The following is a 19,426-nucleotide window of genomic DNA, read 5'->3' on the forward strand; positions in this document are numbered from 1 at the left end:
CAGTATTTGTAACAAATCAACATTCAGATAGCTAGAGTGGGCGGGGTTATCTTTTATTAAGAGCCTCGAAATTGACAGCAGAGTGAACAAATAAAGTTCTAGATGCTGCAAGTGTTTTAGATTGTACCCAATCGGAGCACCGCTACAGGAGGTGGGTGGGGCGTGCACGATTGCCAGGCAGCGGCTTTGAAGCAGATGGCGGCGGCGGCGGGAAGCGGATTACTGAATTGGCCGGAGGGGAGGAGGGGATAACCGGGGGATTCACATTAGCCGAAGCCGAGGACCAAAAGCTAATTCCCCAAAAGGCTCATTGCAAATCAACTGTACGGGGGATATGAACACATTTGCACAGGGAGAAAAAGAACGAGGCTGTAGGCCGTGAAGCCTCGGGGTAGAGTGGACACCCGACCCTGGAAAGCCTTGGGGGGAGGGACTGAAGGTTTGCGCTGGAACGAGGATCCCGGTTTCAGAATGGATTACCAGTAGAAACCCAGTTCGTTGTAAAATAGTAGGGACGTGGGAGACACAATCTGAATGTGGGTATCGCCGGTTTTATATCTTTTAACATCTCGAGAATGAGTGGCAGTAAGTAGTCCGTCACACACTGACTGAACTTCACAAACGCCGTGGACCAATGTGAGATTTATTTCACAAGCAGTCTGCGAAGGTTTGATATCCGCTGTGATCTGCCAAGTTTGCTAGTCGTCTTTGCATTTCAGCAGGCGCTGTGTTACCGGTACTAGTGCCCCATGATGAGGAAGTGCACCCTAGGACCGACATCCCTAGGAGGATGTAACTTTCTGTTTCTTTTCTAGTAAAATGGCTGCAATTGTGTTCGGTTCAGCATGTTCTGTATTTAGCTAGTACTAGTAATAATAGCGGCATATTTCACTGTGCTTTATTTTATTTTAAGCAAAAGGACACGAACATACAAATATTTAGTAGGAAAGCACTAAGAAATGGGAAACACGGTGTCGTGTTGCGTGTCCCCCGGTGGGAGTCCCAAGGTGAGCCGGGCACGCAGGAAGCCGGAGCGTCCGGATGTCTACCAAGTGGAGGCGGAATTGTATGAACCCGATTCCGGACCCTCTCTGCAGCACATCAGCGACAGAGAGGTACCCGACGGTGAGTTGTTTTGATCATAGCCTTTTTTCCCACCCGTACGGACTGTTCTCTGAATCCAGAATGGCAGGTTTAAGTTTTAAAAACCGCAGGATCTAGGATTGAGTGTTTTTTTTGTTGAAGGTATGTCAGAATTGTCTTACTTGTTCATTGTCGTGATTTGTATTCTAAACAATTAAGGACAGATGATGTATTTTAACTGTTCTTGAGAGTAGGTTGGGGGACAAGTGCGTTTGTGTAAAGCAAAGGGATTTAAAAAACGTGTCCAGGGAATGTCTCGTGTTGCAGGAATGCGTTACTAACCCCCAGCCCATAAACATAAAACCGCTTTCTTGCATCACGGAAATCGCCTGGGCCAGCTGTAAGACCGCCGGGGTAAGTGCATCGTTCAAGGGGACAGCAGCCAGCGACGATTCCCTTCCTTTTCACATCAACACCAATGTTTAGAAATACCTTCGACGTCCTGTTTCCTCCTCCTTTGAGTTGAGGCTAACGCGTTTGATTGATACCATTATGGTTTTGTGACTGTAGTGCTCATCTGAAGACAGTCTAAGAAAACAGCTAAGACAGACAGGCGTTGACATTCTTTATACAGCAAATATGACACACACACACACACACACAAGAGAAAGAGCCATTGTGTTTACACACTGCTTGAAACTTCCAGACTTGGAACTGTGAGTTTAAAACCTGGATCCTGCAAACAGCGGGAATCTCCCTCCACACCCCCTGTCTTGTAATTTGCAGCCCCTTAGTAATTGATGGTAGTGGGGAGAACTGAAGAGAAAGCAACAGTAACTTCAGCTGTTGCCACTTAAATTAGGAAGCCCCTGGAAACACTACATGGGACCAATTAACAGCTGAGCTAGCAGCCAGTTGCCAGGGTAAACCAGAAAGCGTTCACTTCAGATTTGAACAAGAGGAGAGTCTCAGCTTCCACTACAGCACATGGATGGGGCTATCTATCTGTCTATTGATCAGAAAGTAAAACACATTTCTGTCAGTTCAGGGGTCTATTTTATATTCCAAGATGCTGTTGCTGAACGTTTACAGCCTTTAGTTTATGGTCCTAGATTTGCAAGCCCAGTCTAGCTTTCACACGGTAATAAACCAGTGTAAATGAATAGCTAAACTTCTGCTAAAACTTTGTCTTCGGTAAACCACCACTGTGGTGCGATCAAAGCATTAGACACAAGTAGATTTACAGAGTATAGTGTCTAGAATGAGGAGTTTTGGGCTCTGCGGTTTACCCACAAGGAATCATGGTCTCTTGTGTTTATTCATTTCAATGTTTGCATGGTAGTGCACACACAGGTTACCTGAGAGTTTTGTTAACCAGGCTGTATTGTCCACAATTGTGTCTAGAGGCCACCAGCAGTCATTCTAGTTCTGTTTTTCTGTGATCTGTGCTTTTGTATAGAGTTCTATTGACGTATTTTGCATCTATCTTGCCTAATGTGTGGGTCTAAAGGTATTTTTTTCCCACTGTTGTTGCCAAACCTTTTGTTATCCCTTATCTAACCCAATAAATCAAAGTTACAATAAATGAAGTGTGTGATTTAAATGTATTCCTATCATGACGTCCGTAAACAATTTATTTTTTCACACAGATAGACCTAGATTGTAAAATGTGAACATTGCCCCCTGGGTGGTGGTTATTATTATTATTACAGGTATATACACTAGCTCCAAAAGGTTCATAGAGATACATCAGTGTTTTTCAGTTGAGTATTCTGATTGAGTCATCTACATTAAAGAAAGCCGTTCACTTTGTTTTTTCCACCTTGGTGATTAGCAGCTGCAGGCACATTGCAGTCGATCGTAAGATGCACTTCGATCAGGGTCAAGTTTCCATTGGGGAAGGGTTCTCATCACAAAACCACAGGCACAGTCAGCTGCCCTCGCTTTCTCTAATGGAGAATATTGACTGCCCTGCCCTGTATGCTGTTTCAGGGCAGTTGCAATGTGGGATCCCTGTAAAGTGTCCTCCTATAATACTTCAAATCGCCTTCAATGCGATCAATCTAATTGACAAGAACATCTTTCACAAAAAAGAGGGGAAATTGGAAATGATTGCAAGTTTATTTAGAAGTGCAGGTTTTGCTGCAAGGCTTGTGTTTTCCTTTGCTTTAAGTATAATTAAGTTCTCCCTCTCTGGGCTTCTGTACTATGCACATAACCCTGCCCTCATGAAACGCAAGCTGGCTACAGTCATTTGAAATATATGGACCTGAAATCTATACACAAACAACACTGCTGAGAAACTTTTTCTGATCAAATAAATCTGTCATGGGTGATTGATGGAGGCAGTAAATTTATGAAAGCCAAACAGATTAACAGGGCGTGAACAGTCTGGATATAAGAATTCTCATCGCACTTAGATCAGATTCATTAATTAAAGGAGATGGGGAAACAAACCCCTTTAATTTAATTTAGCTTTTATCTAGGAACTTAAGAGTTAAGGACAGGTGCACGGGATGGCCTACAATTAAACCCAGGGACTTAATTCAGTATTTGAGAAGAGAGGTCTTGAGTAGTATGCTTGTAGCTTCCAAAATAACGAAATGTACTATCTTACTGCTAGCTGTTCTGAACTGCAAATGAAAGAAAATAACGAATGCATCAGAAAACATGGAAGCAGTTTAACTTTGGTTAAAATTCAGATTTGAAATGTACAGCATTTCCCATAGAAAGTAACAGGACCTTATTCTGGAGATCTACAAGCCTGTGTAGTGCTTACACCAAAGGCAGTGGCATGCCATTTTCAGCCTGAAACAAAAGCATGCTTGTATGCAAACAGCTGGGTGTTACTGTAAGCCTATTTGGAGCACATCACTTAACACCCCTGGCATACCAGCAGTATCTAAGAGCTGAACTGAGTTGTCACCCAGATGGTTCATCTTTCAAGCTCACAGAAGCGAGGAATTAGTCTGTGACATTCTTAACATTGTTTGGCTTCCTTGGCCCACCGTGTGACATTCACTTGTATAGTCTCCATAGCGCCTCACCAACATGTACAGTACACATACTGAGTTGGTCTATTGTTGGTATGTGTTTTTAATCAATCCAATTAAATAAGAACAGTAAACAAATTAAAAAGGCATGTCTAGATTTCTTAACTTCCTAATTTGATTGTGGAACACACATTTGCCAGTGAGTTGTTTTTTCATGCATCATGCTACTTTGTTCAATATTAAACCAGTTTGCAGAACTCTCAATGGCAGCTCTGCTTATTCAGCTCTGTTTGCATATTATTATTATTATTATTATTATTATTATTATTATTATTATTATTATTATTATTTATTTCTTAGCTGACGCCCTTATCCAGGGCGACTTACAATTGTTACAAGATACCACATTATTTGTATGTATACTGGCTGTCCCTTGCTGGTTCATGCACCAGCTGCAGGAAAGTACAGTAACAAGGATGTTTTTTTTTTTTGTTTCATAGATTTAGCGCCAGAATCCAATCCATCAGACCACCCGAGGGCAAGTACCATCTTCCTCAGCAAATCCCAGACGGATGGTAAGTTTAGGCTTTGTGGTTTCGCAAGGTTAGAGCTGTAAGGTCTCACAGCCCTGTCAAGTTCCACCTTGTATCATGCACCCCTTGTGTCTGCTTACTGTATTGTACTCTTTACAATGCTGTGCACACATCAGACAGCAAGGTGTATTTGTTTACCTGCTTGACATTGTGACTCTTACTGTGTTTACACTTTAGTTTGATGAAGAATGGAGTTCCAATGGTAGGCAGGAAAGATTCTTATCAGATTCCAGATTAGGATGCTGTGTGGTCCAGTGGTTAAAGAAAAGAGCTTGTAACCAGGAGGTCCCTGGTTCAAATCCCACCTCAGCCACTGACTCATTGTGTGACCCTGAGCAAGTCACTTTACCTCCTTCTGCTCCGTCTTTCGGGTGAGACGTAGTTGTAAGTGACTCTGCAGCTGATGCATAATTCACACACCCTAGTCTCTGTAAGTCGCCTTGGATAAAGGCGTCTGCTAAATAAACAAATAATAATAATCTCTTTTTTTAAACTCCACTGATACAAAAAGGCAGACTGCTGATGCAAATACTAGCAAGAGGCAAAATTAGGTCATAAATGACGAAGAAACAATGAATAAATACATCCACAATTTTTTATTTGTATTATCAACTCGGATGGAAATAAGTCCCATTGCACTGCAGTTAGATCCATTCCTGGTTTTCTTACGAGTTTAATAAAACACACCTGAGCTCGTTGCCAATACACTGTGGCCCATAGGAAAACCTGAAATGGTTGATACTGCTTTGCAATGGAAGTCTTGTTTCCAGCCCTGTTAACAATATAGGTGTGTTGAGTACAATTATCAGTTTGGACTACAGCAGATGTTCTGGTAAATTGTAACCCTGAATACAGTATGTTTACAATCTAGATTTGTTCCAATCACTGTCGCCAGTTTTGAGCATGTTAAGGGACGGGAGGTTGGGAACCAGTAATTATTCTGTCTTGTTTGTTTTACAGTGAGAGATAAGAGGAAAAGCAATCCCATAAACCATGTAAGTAATGTGAGAATTGGGTTAGATCCATTTTTCTAAGATGCAGTTAATTTAAGGTCATACAAAATAAAATGCTTTCTGTCGCTCTTAATTCAGATAACGCATAAATATTGACCTCTCAAATGAAACTTTGTATATATATATACATACACATACAGTACTGTGCAAAAGTTTTAGGCAGGTGTGAAAAAATGCTGTAAAGTAAGAATAATTTCAAAAATAGACATGTTAATAGATTATATTTATCAATTAACAAAATGCAAAGTGAGTGAACAGAAGAAAAATCTACATCAAATCAATATTTGGTGTGACCACCCTTTGCCTTCAAAACAGCATCAATTCTTCTAGGTACACTTGCAAACAGTTTGTGAAGGAACTCGGCAGGTAGGTTGGCCCAAACATCTCTCTTCATGTAATCCCAGACAGACTCGATGTTGAGATCAGGGCTCTGTGGGGGCCATACCATCACTTCCAGGACTCCTTGTTCTTCTTTACGCTGAAGATAGTTCTTAATGACTTTCGCTGTATGTTTGGGGTCGTTGTCATGCTGCAGAATAAATTTGGGGCCAATCAGATGCCTCCCTGATGGTATTGCATGATGGATAAGTATCTGCCTGTACTTCTCAGCATTGAGGAGACCATTAATTCTGACCAAATCCCCAACTCCATTTGCAGAAATGCAGCCCCAAACTTGCAAGGAACCTCCACCATGCTTCACTGTTGCCTGCAGACACTCATTCGTGTACCGCTCTCCAGCCCTTCGGCGAACAAACTGCCTTCTGCTACAGCCAAATATTTCAAATTTTGACTCCTCAGTCCAGAGCACCTGCTGCCATTTTTCTGCACCCCAGTTCCTGTGTTTTCATGCATAGTTGAGTCACTTGGCCTTGTTTCCACTTCGGAGGTATGGCTTTTTGGCCGCAAGTCTTCCATGAAGGCCACTTCTGACCAGACTTCTCCGGACAGTAGATGGGTGTACCAGGGTCCCACTGTTTTCTGCCAATTCTGAGCTGATGGCACTGCTGGACATCTTCCGATTGCGAAGGGAAGTAAGCATGATGTGTCTTTCATCTGCTGCAGTAAGTTTCCTTGGCCTACCACTGTGTCTACGGTCCTCAACGTTGCCAGTTTCTTTGTGCTTCTTCAAAAGAGCTTGGACAGCACATCTGGAAACCCCTGTCTGCCTTGAAATTTCTGCCTGGGAGGGACCTTGCTGATGCAGTAGAACTACCTTGTGTCTTGTTGCTGTGCTCAGTCTTGCCATGGTGTATGACTTTTGACAGTAAACTGTCTTCAGCAACCTCACCTTGTTAGCTGAGTTTGGCTGTTCCTCACCCAGTTTTATTCCTCCTACACAGCTGTTTCTGTGTCAGTTAATGATTGTGTTTCAACCTACATATTGAATTGATGACCATTAGCACCTGTTTGGTATAATTGTTTAATCATACACCTGACTATATGCCTACAAAATCCCTGACTTTGCAAGTGTACCTAGAAGAATTGATGCTGTTTTGAAGGCAAAGGGTGGTCACACCAAATATGGATTTGATTTAGATTTTTCTTATGTTCACTCACTTTGCATTTAGTTAATTGATAAATATAATCTATTAACATGTCTATTTTTTAAAACATTCTTACTTTACAGCATTTTTTCACACCTGCCTAAAACTTTTGCACAGTACTGTACGTATATGTGTATATATATATATATATATATATATATATATATATATATATATATATATAAATAGTATTTTTTTTTTTTTTGCATGCCCTTGAGTGCGAGCATGTAGGGGATTACTGCTCTACAGATTCCCCTGTGCAACTGTCAGCCAACTTGATCATGTGAAACTCTGGGCCGTCCATATTTAGTGTGTGGAAAATGTATGGAAGTCAGGATTACTTGTTCTGTAACAATAGCATTTCCAGTGTTTAAATATAGGAGCCCTTATTAAATAAGTGGTCTGTTTCACAATTAGTAACTCTGCTTTTGTCTTTTGCAGGTGTCCCCTGGGCAGCTCTCCAAGAAATACAGCTCCTGTTCTACGATATTTCTTGATGACAGCACAGTCAGCCAGCCTAATTTAAAAAGCACAATAAAATGGTGAGTGTTATCAAAGTATTCCCCAGGGACTGTATCAGTGCAGGGTTTGCCTGTTTGATAACGTATTCTGGCTGGTTTTATGGGTAGTGGATTTTGGACCGTTGTTAACCTGTCTTGTACTGTGGCACTGATTTTGTTTATTTGATCGTTGACCGGTTTAAGGGGTGGTGATTACAGTGTAATCTGTTAGAAGGGGAAGCTGAGTGATTAGTCAGTTTGATCGCCAGCAATAAGGGTGCAGAAAGGTTATCACACCAGTCGCATGGAGACTTGTGTGAAATGCAGAAAGTGTATTAATAGTGCTGTAACAGGAGAATGCAGACATAGTGGGGTTGTCTGAAATGATGAGCCATTCTCTAAAAGACCCTTATCTGCCATACCCTTTGCGTTTTTAGGTTATTCACTTTGGTTTGTTCACTTCATGCCCTCAGGGCCAGCACAAGTACATGTAAATATTTTGGAACAAAAATACAAATACACAATTGTGGTTTTATTCTGACTTAAACAAGTTCATCTCGAGCACACATGAGGCTGAACAGCAGTTCTAAACCCTGAGAGTTTGACAATGACGCAATGGAATCCAGAAGGGCATTCTAGAACCCCAAGGCATTGCCAAAGTAAAAAAACCACAGCTGAAGTGATGTGGCATGATGGATTCATTCAACAAAAGCACCTGACAGACGGCATGAAACCATATCTGGGGGTGGGTGGGGTGGGGGATAGTATAATAGTAGTAGTAGTAGTAGTAGTAGTAGTGACAAGCAATACAGATTAATTAAGAGACAATAAAAGTAACCTTCAAAAAATAAAATGACATTTTGCATTTGTTATCTCATGCTAATTTTGTTTTGGGTAAGGTACAGTATGACAAGGAAACCAAATACTTTGAGTCCTGTGTGTGTGCTGACGCTGCAGGGTAGGGGTGGGGTGGCTGGAGTTTTAGATATGAGGCAATGTAATTAACTTGAGGGAACTCAAGTGTAAGCTCTAGTACCATTGTACTGAACTGATTGAAAATGTATTCGTAAAAGAGAAAATGATAATTTTTTTTTTACTTTTCTTCCTAACAGTGTTACTTTAGCAATATACTACCACATAAAGAACAGGTAAGAACCTGTTTTCTGTTGCGTCTGACAGTCATTTGTAATTCAGCAGTGATTTTGTAAATGTAGGGACTTGTCAGCATGCTGTAAAATGTCATTGGGATCTCTGTATTGATTTTGTTTCTTTAACCTTTAAGGAATTTACAGCTGTTTTGTTTAAAAACGTAGTTCTGTGGCTTGGGTGACCTCTGCTATCTTAATCTGCAGTGGCTGGCACAGATAAGAGTCGTGCATGTTGCCTGTCTCTCTGTTCAATTAAACCAGAAGAATTGGAAAAGATAACCTATTAAACCCTGTTTTATCAAACGGAAGGCATTATGGCATGGCAGCAGAGAGAGGAATTCGAAAGTAAAGGTGGTGCTGTTTGTGGTGGACAGCGTAAAGGTTTGTTTCGCTGGTTGTCTCTGGGGTAATTACTATGACTTCCATGCTTTTTGTTTTGCAATAGGGATTCGGACAGATCGCTTGATATCTTTGATGAAAAGCTGCATCCTCTTACGGTATGTGTGTTTTATTTTATGAATTTGGGACGCATACGGTACCAGCACCAGAGAAAATAAACATAAAAAGGCCTTATTCAGATAACCTCATAGGGCCAAATGAAACTGAGTGACAGGGTAATTCACTGGTGCTGGTGACCCCAAAGTATTTAAAGTTTGTAAGTAACACTGTACAAAGAAACAGGCTTTGCTCCTTACAGCAAACTGGACACTAGAGTTCACCGTCTCGTTGAATGATTTGTATTCTGTTGTATAAAAGCCTTTGAATGGTTTGCTGTTTTGAAGTGGAGCCTGCTCTTGGAACGTGTGACCCTCTCTCTGAACTCTCAGCTTTTGCATGAGGAGACATTCTTCTCGTCTGGCCTCATCTTGCCCTGTGACACACTGGCTGTCTCTGTGCCTGCATCTTCATCAGACCAATCCTAAAAGTTTCCTTGGTTTAAAACCTGCCACAAATAATCGGCATCTGCCATTCGTACTGGTATGCCATCACTAGTCAATGGGAACACATGTGACCACTGTTGGGTAGGGATGGGTTTTTGGTAAATTCTTATGAACGTTTAAACTCTTTGCAATGTCAGCGTTTAAACCAAATCTACATACACACACACACTCTTTATTACATGCTGATACTGACAGCCCTGGTTAGTATTTTCTAAGCAAATAAACCCTAAATTAGCAAATAACGTTTAAACATCGCAAAGACTTAACTACAAAAAAAAAAACCCCAAAAAACCTACATGTCAAAGTATATATTGAAATGTTTGTTTATGGTTGTAATTAAAGTTGCTAGTGAAGATATAACTTTATACTATATACATATTGAACACTTTTTCGGATAGTAGCTTGTTTTTAGAATAGTGTGTTTCTTAAAGGTTCATTTAACAACAAAACAGGAACCTTTTCTGTGTGTTTTTTTTTTTTTGGTTAAGTTACTTTGCCCCAAATTATAAAGACCAACATCACCCACTGTACAGCGTGAAAGCAAGTTGTGCTTAAAATTGAAACAAAAACCTGTAAATACTTTCACTTCTGGAAAAGGTAATTTCCAGGGATAAAATAGCACAATATTTGAATAATGAATTTTAAAGAGCACTGTGACTGATATTAAAAAGTCTGCCTCAGATTTAAAAGTTTGCTGTCTTTGATAGTAGCCGTGGGATTTTTGAGATCTATTGTTGCTCGAGACGAGTACTTGAACATTACAGTTTCCGAGTACTCGAATCAAACACCACTCTCCTCTACATACTGTACTAGTGTACATAAACCTCCAAAACATTGCCACAAGTCCTATTTTAAATGTCAAACTAACACACAATCAAGTAATATATTAAGTAATTAATATAATGTTTGCCGCCTTGTGCAGTTAATTGTATCTGGTCAAGTATTACTAAATTACACAAAGTATTCAAATTCACGTATCCACACAACTTTATATTAAATTGTAATGAGATGCCTGGCGTACCTGTTTGAACTGTGTCTCAGGGGTCCTTTACTTTAGTGTAGTAGTTCCAACATACAAATAAAAACTGTACTAAACATTAAACAGCCGTTTGGTCCAAAAGCTTACAGAACAATTTCAAGTGAAAAAAGCCTTCCACCTATGGGAAGATTGGGGAATGGGGTCCATGAGTCTGTGGTAATTGCAACTTTTTCTTCCTTTTTCTCCCAAATGTTATGGATGTTTGCTTTTTATTGTAGTCAATAACTCCATCCACAATAATTCTGAATGTTTTCATTTCAAACTGAAGCATTGAACTTGCGTTTTAGTGGTACGGCGGTTTTGTTTGGCATAATTATTACATAACCACGGTTTTCTCGTCCATTCCTCAAAATACTTCCAAACGTAGCTTCCTTTGTTCAGAGATGCCATTTTTAAATATAGAACCAACTCAGAAAAAAACGCTCGTCATTAACGCTATTTAACCCCGCCGTGGAATTGATACCATACCACGCCTACTACATGCATAAACACACACAGTGCACCAATGAAACGCCAGATCGACAGAGAATAAAACCCGCCCCAGTGTCAATCTTTCTGTTGCACCAATTAGAAAAGCTACTTGGAGGCAATGTCAACCCCCCCTTCCTTTTTATAATTTCCACCCTTACTGTGGCACTAGAGCAGTATCATACGCAGCGGACTACTGATGATAAAATTAATGCATAAAAAAATATGTGTTCGATGACAACTGTCACGTGACCAGTTATACGTCTAGCATATTATTAAACATTTTACCACTTTAGAGTTTATATGTTTTAAACGTTTAAAATTCCCATCCCTTCTGTTGGGATCCCTCCTAAAGCACTCTTGCTTCCAGCCCCGTAGAGCCACTTCCTGCACAAAGATCTGAATACAGCACTATATTTGTATTTTCAGCAGAGGTTTTCTTGTGCTTCTAATATAAATGTAGATTCAGTACAGGAGTTAATTTGGCACTTGTTGCACGACAAATAAGTAATTGAGTGTAAGATTGACATTTGATTTTGTCCCCTTCCTTCGCTGGCAGAGGGAAGAGGTGCCTGAAGATTACTGTAGGAGTGACCCGGAGCATAAGCACATCTACCGGTTTGTCAGAACCCTCTTCAGTGCTGCCCAGCTGACAGCGGAGTGTGCAATAGTAACCCTGGTGAGAATGCAACAATCACTGCACTCAAATGCTTTTCATTGCTTTCTTCCATACCCCAATTATCCTGAAAGACTGAGAACTGCTGCTTCCCAATAATAGGAACAGTTGATCTATAGAAAGATTCTTATTAGTAGAAATTTGAAGTTCAAGAGAATCTTTCAAGTTCCGGAAATACTGGCCTGCTTATCAATGTAAGTATCACAAAAGTGCTCTGATCTCAAAGTACCTTGATTGGAGAGCAGCAGAGGGGCTGTTTGAGAGTTCATCTACAAGGGGCAGCAGTCAAGAGAAAGGAAGGGATTGTTGCTGAAGCCTCTGATCCAAACTACTTTTAGTTCTATAGAGAAGGTAGAGGAATGCTTATGCTTGTTTAAAGAATGAACGTCTGGGCCCTTCACTTTGATGTGTTGTGTGGTTTTTTTTTTTTTTTTTACATAATCATGTGTGCTTGCAAAGAGCAAAGTTATGCTTTTGAATTCTAATTTTTTTTTTACATTGTTTAGAGACGCTGTTTTTCTCTTGTCATATACTTTAGGTTGCGACGCATCAGTAAATGATAGCGATGTTCAAACTCTTTTTATAACACTTGGGTTCCTTTTCTAGCACATTGAGGGTTTACCAGTTGAAATGATCAGTAATCTCAAGGGTAGGTTTCGTGCGGTCTTGGTGTAATGCTTTGTGGTGGTGTTCACTTTGGTTATCACACTCGTTAAAATGAATGACATTATTATTATTTATTTCTTAGCAGACGCCCTTATCCAGGGCGACTTACAATTGTTACAAGATATCACATTATACATTATTTCACATTATACAGATATAACAATTTTTTTTTTTTTTTACATACAATTACCCATTTATACAGTTGGGTTTTTACTGGAGCAATCTAGGTAAAGTACCTTGCTCAAGGGTACAACAGCAGTGTCCCCCACTAGGGATTGAACCCACAACCTTCCGGTCAAGAGTCCAGAGCCCTAACCACTACTCCACACTGCTGCCCCGATGACATTACTCAGCCATACAACTCATTTCCACCCCTAAAAAAGCTTCATGTCGTTTAAATGGAAGTAAGTTGTGCAGTATTGAAATGTTCTGACAAATGCAAACCACAACAAAATTAGATTCATACAATACAGCAATGTAGCATCTCAGACACTACGTACACCAGCAATATGTACGTGTTCATCTTCAGCTTTTTGATTTCATATATTTTGATTATAGTACTCTGTACTTTGACTATTATAAGCAATGCAAAGATGGGCAGGTATCTTGTGGAAGTATTGTATGAGGAGGTATGTTTTGTTGTATCAATACTTATTGTGTTTTAATGTTTTCTAGATGAACAGTATTATATAGCAGAAGCCGCCTTTAATTTATTGCTGCCTCAAATTGTATTTGATGGCCACAAGGTGGCAGTAGAACAAAGGAAAGTGATTTCAGTGCCTGACCATGCTGATGGAAGAGATGTGATAAACACGTCTCCTTTTACTTGTGCTTTTTAAAAAAAAAAAAAAAAAATTGGCCTAAGTGCACGGTACCAGTGGAGCCCAAGCCTCCTGGTTGTGCACTCAGAAGGGTAATGTTTGGCTCTGCAGTATCACATTTCTGTGGTTTTCAGTGCCATTACCACTGCTCTCCTTTTTATTGTGCTGGGTTACCAATACTCTGAGCTTGACATGAGCCAGAAGTAAAAACCCTCATGTGGAGGATGTGGAAGGCTAATCTTCAGGGACTGAAATGACATTCCCATTGGGGGGAATGCATTTTTTACATCTGGTGGGGATCCTGGCAGCGGCATTCTGAATTGGCTGCAGTTGGTTTATGGTGCGTGCCAGGAGACCACCATAAACAGTTGCAGTAGTCTTTTGATCTTACCAATGTAACAACTGTTATTAGCCAAGAGTAGTGGAATCAATACATAAGTCATTCAAGTTTTGAGAGGTTGGCAACAAATCTAAAATCCATCGCTGCGCATCTGAAGTACTTCACACTGCCCCATATTCCGTGAGTCTGTATGGCTTTTAAAGAACAAAACAAACACTGTGGAATGAGTGTGGTGTTGGTTTAATGGTTTTCCCTGAAAGCTAAGGGGGGTTTGTTTCGTGGCAGGTTTATCTGGAACGCCTGCTGACGTATGCAGAGATTGATATTTGTCCCAGTAACTGGAAGAGGATTGTACTGGGTGCTATCTTGCTGGCATCGAAAGTGTGGGATGACCAGGCAGTATGGAATGTGGACTACTGCCAGATCCTTAAAGACATCACTGTGGAGGACATGTGAGTAACAACTCAACTAATGGGTGCAGGGTTTTACTGGGATCCGTTATAGAAATGTTTTGTGAAGCATAAAACTACATGGGCTTGGATCATTTTTATTTTTTCGCAGGTCCCCGTAGTAATGCTTGTGGTGTTTGACAGATTTAATACACAGTAAACTAAATGAAAGAACTGCTAGGGCAATATTAAATTGAGTAATGATGGGACAGTAATGGACCCCTTGAAATTACAAACAGGTTTTTGATCCCCGATTTTTTAATATTGATTGATTTCTTCTAAGGCTTCTTTTGCACAGAATTGTTTCACTGGCAAGGTGTTCCTGTTTTTCTCCCCAATGCCATGTTTTACTGTCTGAATGCCAAGGTTAGTCTAGTGCTGCCTTTGGTCTGCTGCATGCCGACCTCTTGTGTAACACAAGCACACAGCCTTCCTATTGAAGCTTTTCACGGAGGAGCCTGCTCTGACTCAAGAGCTCTTGGAGCTCGAAGATAATAGCGTCGGCTCTCCGCAGATCCATTAGTTGCCGTAGAGACCCGCACGGTCCTTTTATTTGTACCAATAAACAGCCTCTCTGTTATCATCCTGGCAAAAATGCCTACGTCCTTCACCACTAATAAACATGCAGGTTTATTTTGTAGGGTGGGTGTTTCATGGCCTTGTTTTATGGAGATGCATTGTTCTGTATCATACTAAAAATGCTTGGATAATCTTTGTTTTATGTTTTTTCTACATATCATCAAAAATCACTAATAATCCTTTGGGGGAGGGGTGGGTCAGTACAGAGACTGCTGTAAATATTTATGCACTTATCGTAGAATTATGATTTTTAAAGTTTGGTTTCTACAGCTGCTATCGGCGTGCATTTCATTGTGACAGCATGGTTTGAATTATAGGTCAGTTCAGACTAAGGGGATTCGGATTAGTGAGCTGACTAATGCATTTCTTGAAACTGGCTGTGCTTTACTGTGTATTTCCAATTACCTGGGCACAGACACTCCTGCAACGCTTAACTGACATGAGTCAATTTGTATTTAGGGTGTGGGGGGGGGGGTTCTCGCATATGTTGCCTTGATGTTGCTGAGCAGATCCAGGACATGCCATAATAATTGTACATGATAACTTTCCTCCAGGAATGAAATGGAAAGGCAGTTCTTGGAGCTGCTGCAGTTTAACATTAACGTTCCGGCCAGCGTTTACGCCAAATATTACTTTGACCTGCGCTCGCTGGCAGACGACAACCACATGAACTTCCCCCTGGAGTCCCTCAGCAAGGAGAGGGCCCAGAAGCTGGAGGTGAGGGGCTCTCTATTCAAACAGGCTTGCTTGTCTTCCAGCATCCACAAATTCTGAAATATAAAGTACAACATAAAGAAATACTGAATTATTTACTGGTGACATTTGGAATGCTTTCCAGGGATGGAAATAAGACTCCCATTTCAGAGCAGTTTGATCCATACCTGGTTTTACCATGAGTTTAATAAGACGCACATGAGCTTGTTACCTATACACTGTGGTTAATCAAGCTTGAAGTAAAACCTGGAAGTTGGTGAAACTGTCATGATTAGGAGTCTTATTTCTGTCCCTGCTTTCACATGCAAAGTTCCACACATGCTCAGATTCTGAGGGCTACAATACAGCTTGAAAACCTTGCATGCGAAGGATCTGATGGGCTACTCTGTATGATGACGAGTTTAAAATGATTGTTAATGAGACTGTATTTTGTTCAAGTCAATTGAGCTAGGGGTAAATGTATTAAGACCAGCTGTGAATTACTTAGTACATCATTCAAGAACTACATCACAACATGTGTTATGTGGAGGAAGGAATGAATGAGGAAGGATTCCTCTGTGCACAATTAATAATTTCTCCACCAACACCACTGTTACAGATGCTTTCATATGTGCACTTTTACTGATGTAGGTTTTTACTATTTTTATTATTTTTTGAAAATAAATACTATTTAAACAGATAGTAAGTTAATTCATAGTCTACAAAAATCATTGCTGTAATACATTATGTATTGGAGTGTATGTAATACAACTGTCTTGCAGTAATGCAAGGCCATATCTCATTGATGAAATCCTTTAGCCTCTCCCTCATTCTGGCTCATACACGTTAAAACAATATGTACCCACCCCTACGAGTTTTGAATAGATGTTTGTATGGCTCGATCATCACTCTAATGCTTTTGACCAACATTGTGTTCTGTTTGTATTTGTAGGCAATCTCCAGGCTGTGTGAGGACAAGTATAAAGACCTGAGTAAAGTTGCTATGAGAAGATCGTTGAGTGCAGATAATCTAGTGGGTATCCGTCGCTCTAACGCAGTGCTGTCCTAGACCCCGAGTGGGACTGCTGCTGCAGAGGAGGCTTTACTGGGAGTCCTTCACCCAGAGAGGAGCAGCGCTCTCGTTAACCCCATCCACTACAACAAGCACACTCCAGTAAAGAGAAAATATATACAAATTGAAAGAGGAAAACCGATGCACACAACTTCGACAGCACACAACTCTGCTGAAATACCCAGAGGTGCAAAATAAAAAGGGGTTTGCTTACTATGTAGGCTAAGAGCTGTGAAAGCTGTCAGTTTTTAATTGAAAATCATTTGCCGATGGAGTATTTTAAATAAACACTAATCGAGTAATCTTTTTTTGACTGTTCCCAGAGTTCTAGAGAGCTGTATCTAAGCTGACGGCTGCAGTACTGTATGTTCATATTCTAAATGGAAGCACGATATTAACAGTTTTGCAGCGTGTGGTTTTTTTTTTCTTTAAGGATTGTATGGCAAGATGGATGGGGGAGTTCAAAGATCTCTGATATCAGATTCCTCTGTCCTATTGAATACCTCATTGCAAGAAAACAATTCTCTGAACCTTTAGATTTATACTTGGAGTTAAAAGAAACCAACCAAAACACCTGCTGACATGGTATAACATTTTATTAGCAATCGATATAACATGCACCCTGAAGATTTTCATTATTAATTGAGATTTGATGTCCTCTGCCTGTCGTAAGGCAATTGCATCATATTGCTGTTTTTCTACATTCAAAAGAATAAATAAAAATAAGGATGCATGGTATATCAGCGAACATAAAATACTTTTATATAGTGATGTATGTCTTTTTGTTGCTGATGGTCACAAGCCTTTTACTGACTGATGTATCCATTCCAGTGTGATTGGCAAATAACACCTTTGCTCTTATCAATATGACCGCTTTTGTTACTGGTAAGAGCAAACTATAAAAATAACAATTCAATAGTCTTACCATATCTGATCATTGGCAGACAGAGCACAGTTGCAAACACAATACTGTAGCTCAGTGTTGGATTAATTATCAGTATGTACAGTGCTCCCTCGCTAGAAGGCTCTTGGTTATAACGCGCCTTGGATATAACGCTCCTACAGCATGTCCCCCAATTCCCTATTCTGGTGATTCAGGCAATATTTCTATAGTAAATACTTTACCGGTGTTCAAACTAATAAACAACTTCTCAGTCTAACTTCTGTTTCAGTCTCTCCCTTTTGATGCAGTATCTGAACTGAAGAAAAGCTGCGCTGGCACTTTATAACACAGACATCTTATTCAGCATTCGTTTTATAACTAAATAAATATTAGGTCTATTACGTGGTTATCTTTCCTAATGTATTTACTTTTTTGCTGCGAGAAGAGCTGCGGCTTTCTCCAGGAGATGAGATGCTTCAGCTTCGCTTCAGCCCTGCTCCGGCAGCTGAACCCGAGTCAATTCCCTCTTCCTCTCGCCCGACCTGCTCTCCTTGCACTTGGTTTGCTTGTCTGTCGCTTCAAACCGAACTCCCGATTGCCGTTTAGCCAGGCTATTTTATTGTTTAAAAACTGCTAATTAAAACAAGTGGAAATGTTACTTTTTTTTTTTTTTTTTTTGGTAAAAAAAAATATGGCGTTGGTTAAATGGTGCTTTATGCATGGTTAATTTACTGGAAGTTACATTTTTGCTTCACTATCTGTGCATGACAGAGAGGGAGTTATGTTATTTTGTATTTGTCAGATGTGTGTTGTGTCTTGCGGCGCCCCCCACCTCCTCGTTTATAACGCTCATATTGTGTGTCCCCCAAGACCTGCGCTATAGTGAGGGAGCACTGTATTCACTTGCTATATACGTGACTTACAGGGCAGGCTAATCTTGTAATTGGTTCTTATTTAAACTTCCCAAAGGAGGCTACTAAAATAGTACTTCCAGGTCATTTAGAAAATGTTGTCGCCCTGAGGCAAAGGGCACAGAGTGTTGTATTGAAACTATCCATACAGGTTAGGGTGCTAATGGTCAAATAACCCACAACCATGTCCTTGTCTTGTTTCATAGAACGTTTTTATTGAACTTGCATTTATAGGTTTCATTGTGATTTTTTTTTTTTTTTTTTTTTTTTTTAATTTTAGTATTTTAGTATTTTACATTAAGAATCTCTTGATCCCACCCCACCCATCCAAGAGCTTACACCAAAATAAAATCTTGAAGCTGTTTTTTGGCACCTCTGACATGATGCTTGAAAGCACAAGATGACTGTTTGCTCGTTTCCTTTGTTATTTCCCTCTAGTGTGATGTAACGTTGTCTTGGGCCCATCATCCACTTGGTTGTCCTTTTCTTTCTGCTCAATTGAAATCCTGTGTCAGACAGAAAGCAGCAATAGCAATCTTGGAATCTTTGGGTCCATTGCACGGTCCTGCAAAAGTACTGTACCACTGGGTTTAATAATATTTGCTTTGTGTTCTAATTCATTTTTTTATAACTTATTTAAATGGTGAGCCTGGTTTATTATGTAAGATGATTCGTTATCAAAGTTAAGTTTGTGTAAGGACTGTTCCAACTCCAACAGAGTCGTCGTTGTGTGTGAAACTAGAGCAAGTAGGACCAACATGGTAAAGCAGGGGATACAGTTTCATAACCTTGTCTATAAATAAACCTTGTGTTCATAAGGGTTGTATTCTGCATTCTACTTACTGTGCACAGTGGTATCGGATGACCAATGTGTTGGGCAGTTTCTATCTTAGGCAATAACTGCATATTATAAACCATAAACCCATGATTCAGCAATGGGGATTGGTATCTATAAAAATGCACAATTTAACAATTGTAAAGCAAAGGAGATTGCTGCCTTTAGATTTCACAGTA

At 40.1% G+C, this 19,426-nt stretch overlaps 1 protein-coding gene across 2 annotated transcripts; it reads left to right on the forward strand.

Moving 5' to 3' along the window:
* Window positions 1-139: 139 nt before the first annotated feature.
* Window positions 140-18,784, forward strand: LOC117412991 (cyclin-Y-like protein 1-B). Of its 2 annotated transcripts, XM_034021685.3 has the most exons (11): window positions 140-536; window positions 914-1,125; window positions 4,577-4,651; window positions 5,630-5,664; window positions 7,668-7,768; window positions 8,839-8,874; window positions 9,320-9,371; window positions 11,882-12,001; window positions 14,111-14,277; window positions 15,408-15,570; window positions 16,499-18,784. In XM_034021685.3, exons 2-11 carry the CDS (start codon window positions 960-962, stop codon window positions 16,613-16,615), a joined length of 1,032 nt encoding a protein of 343 aa, XP_033877576.2. In that variant the 5' UTR covers window positions 140-536; window positions 914-959; the 3' UTR covers window positions 16,616-18,784. The 2 variants fall into 2 exon arrangements, with proteins under 2 accessions (XP_033877576.2, XP_033877568.2); XM_034021677.3 differs by having other exon boundaries at window positions 140-1,125.
* The last annotated feature ends 642 nt before the right edge of the window (window positions 18,785-19,426 follow it).

This window comes from Acipenser ruthenus, chromosome 10, assembly GCF_902713425.1.
Source record: "Acipenser ruthenus chromosome 10, fAciRut3.2 maternal haplotype, whole genome shotgun sequence".
In the NCBI taxonomy this organism is placed as follows: Eukaryota; Metazoa; Chordata; class Actinopteri; order Acipenseriformes; family Acipenseridae; genus Acipenser; species Acipenser ruthenus.

Excerpts from the sequence above, each read along its gene's own strand:
- LOC117412991 (XM_034021677.3), top strand. The coding sequence starts at position 960 with ATGGGAAACACGGTGTCGTGTTGCGTGTCCCCCGGTGGGAGTCCCAAG. Across the intron at positions 7,769-8,838 it reads TTAAAAAGCACAATAAAATG|TGTTACTTTAGCAATATACT; the intron begins GTGAGTGTTATC and ends TCTTCCTAACAG. Across the intron at positions 15,571-16,498 it reads AGAGGGCCCAGAAGCTGGAG|GCAATCTCCAGGCTGTGTGA; the intron begins GTGAGGGGCTCT and ends TTGTATTTGTAG.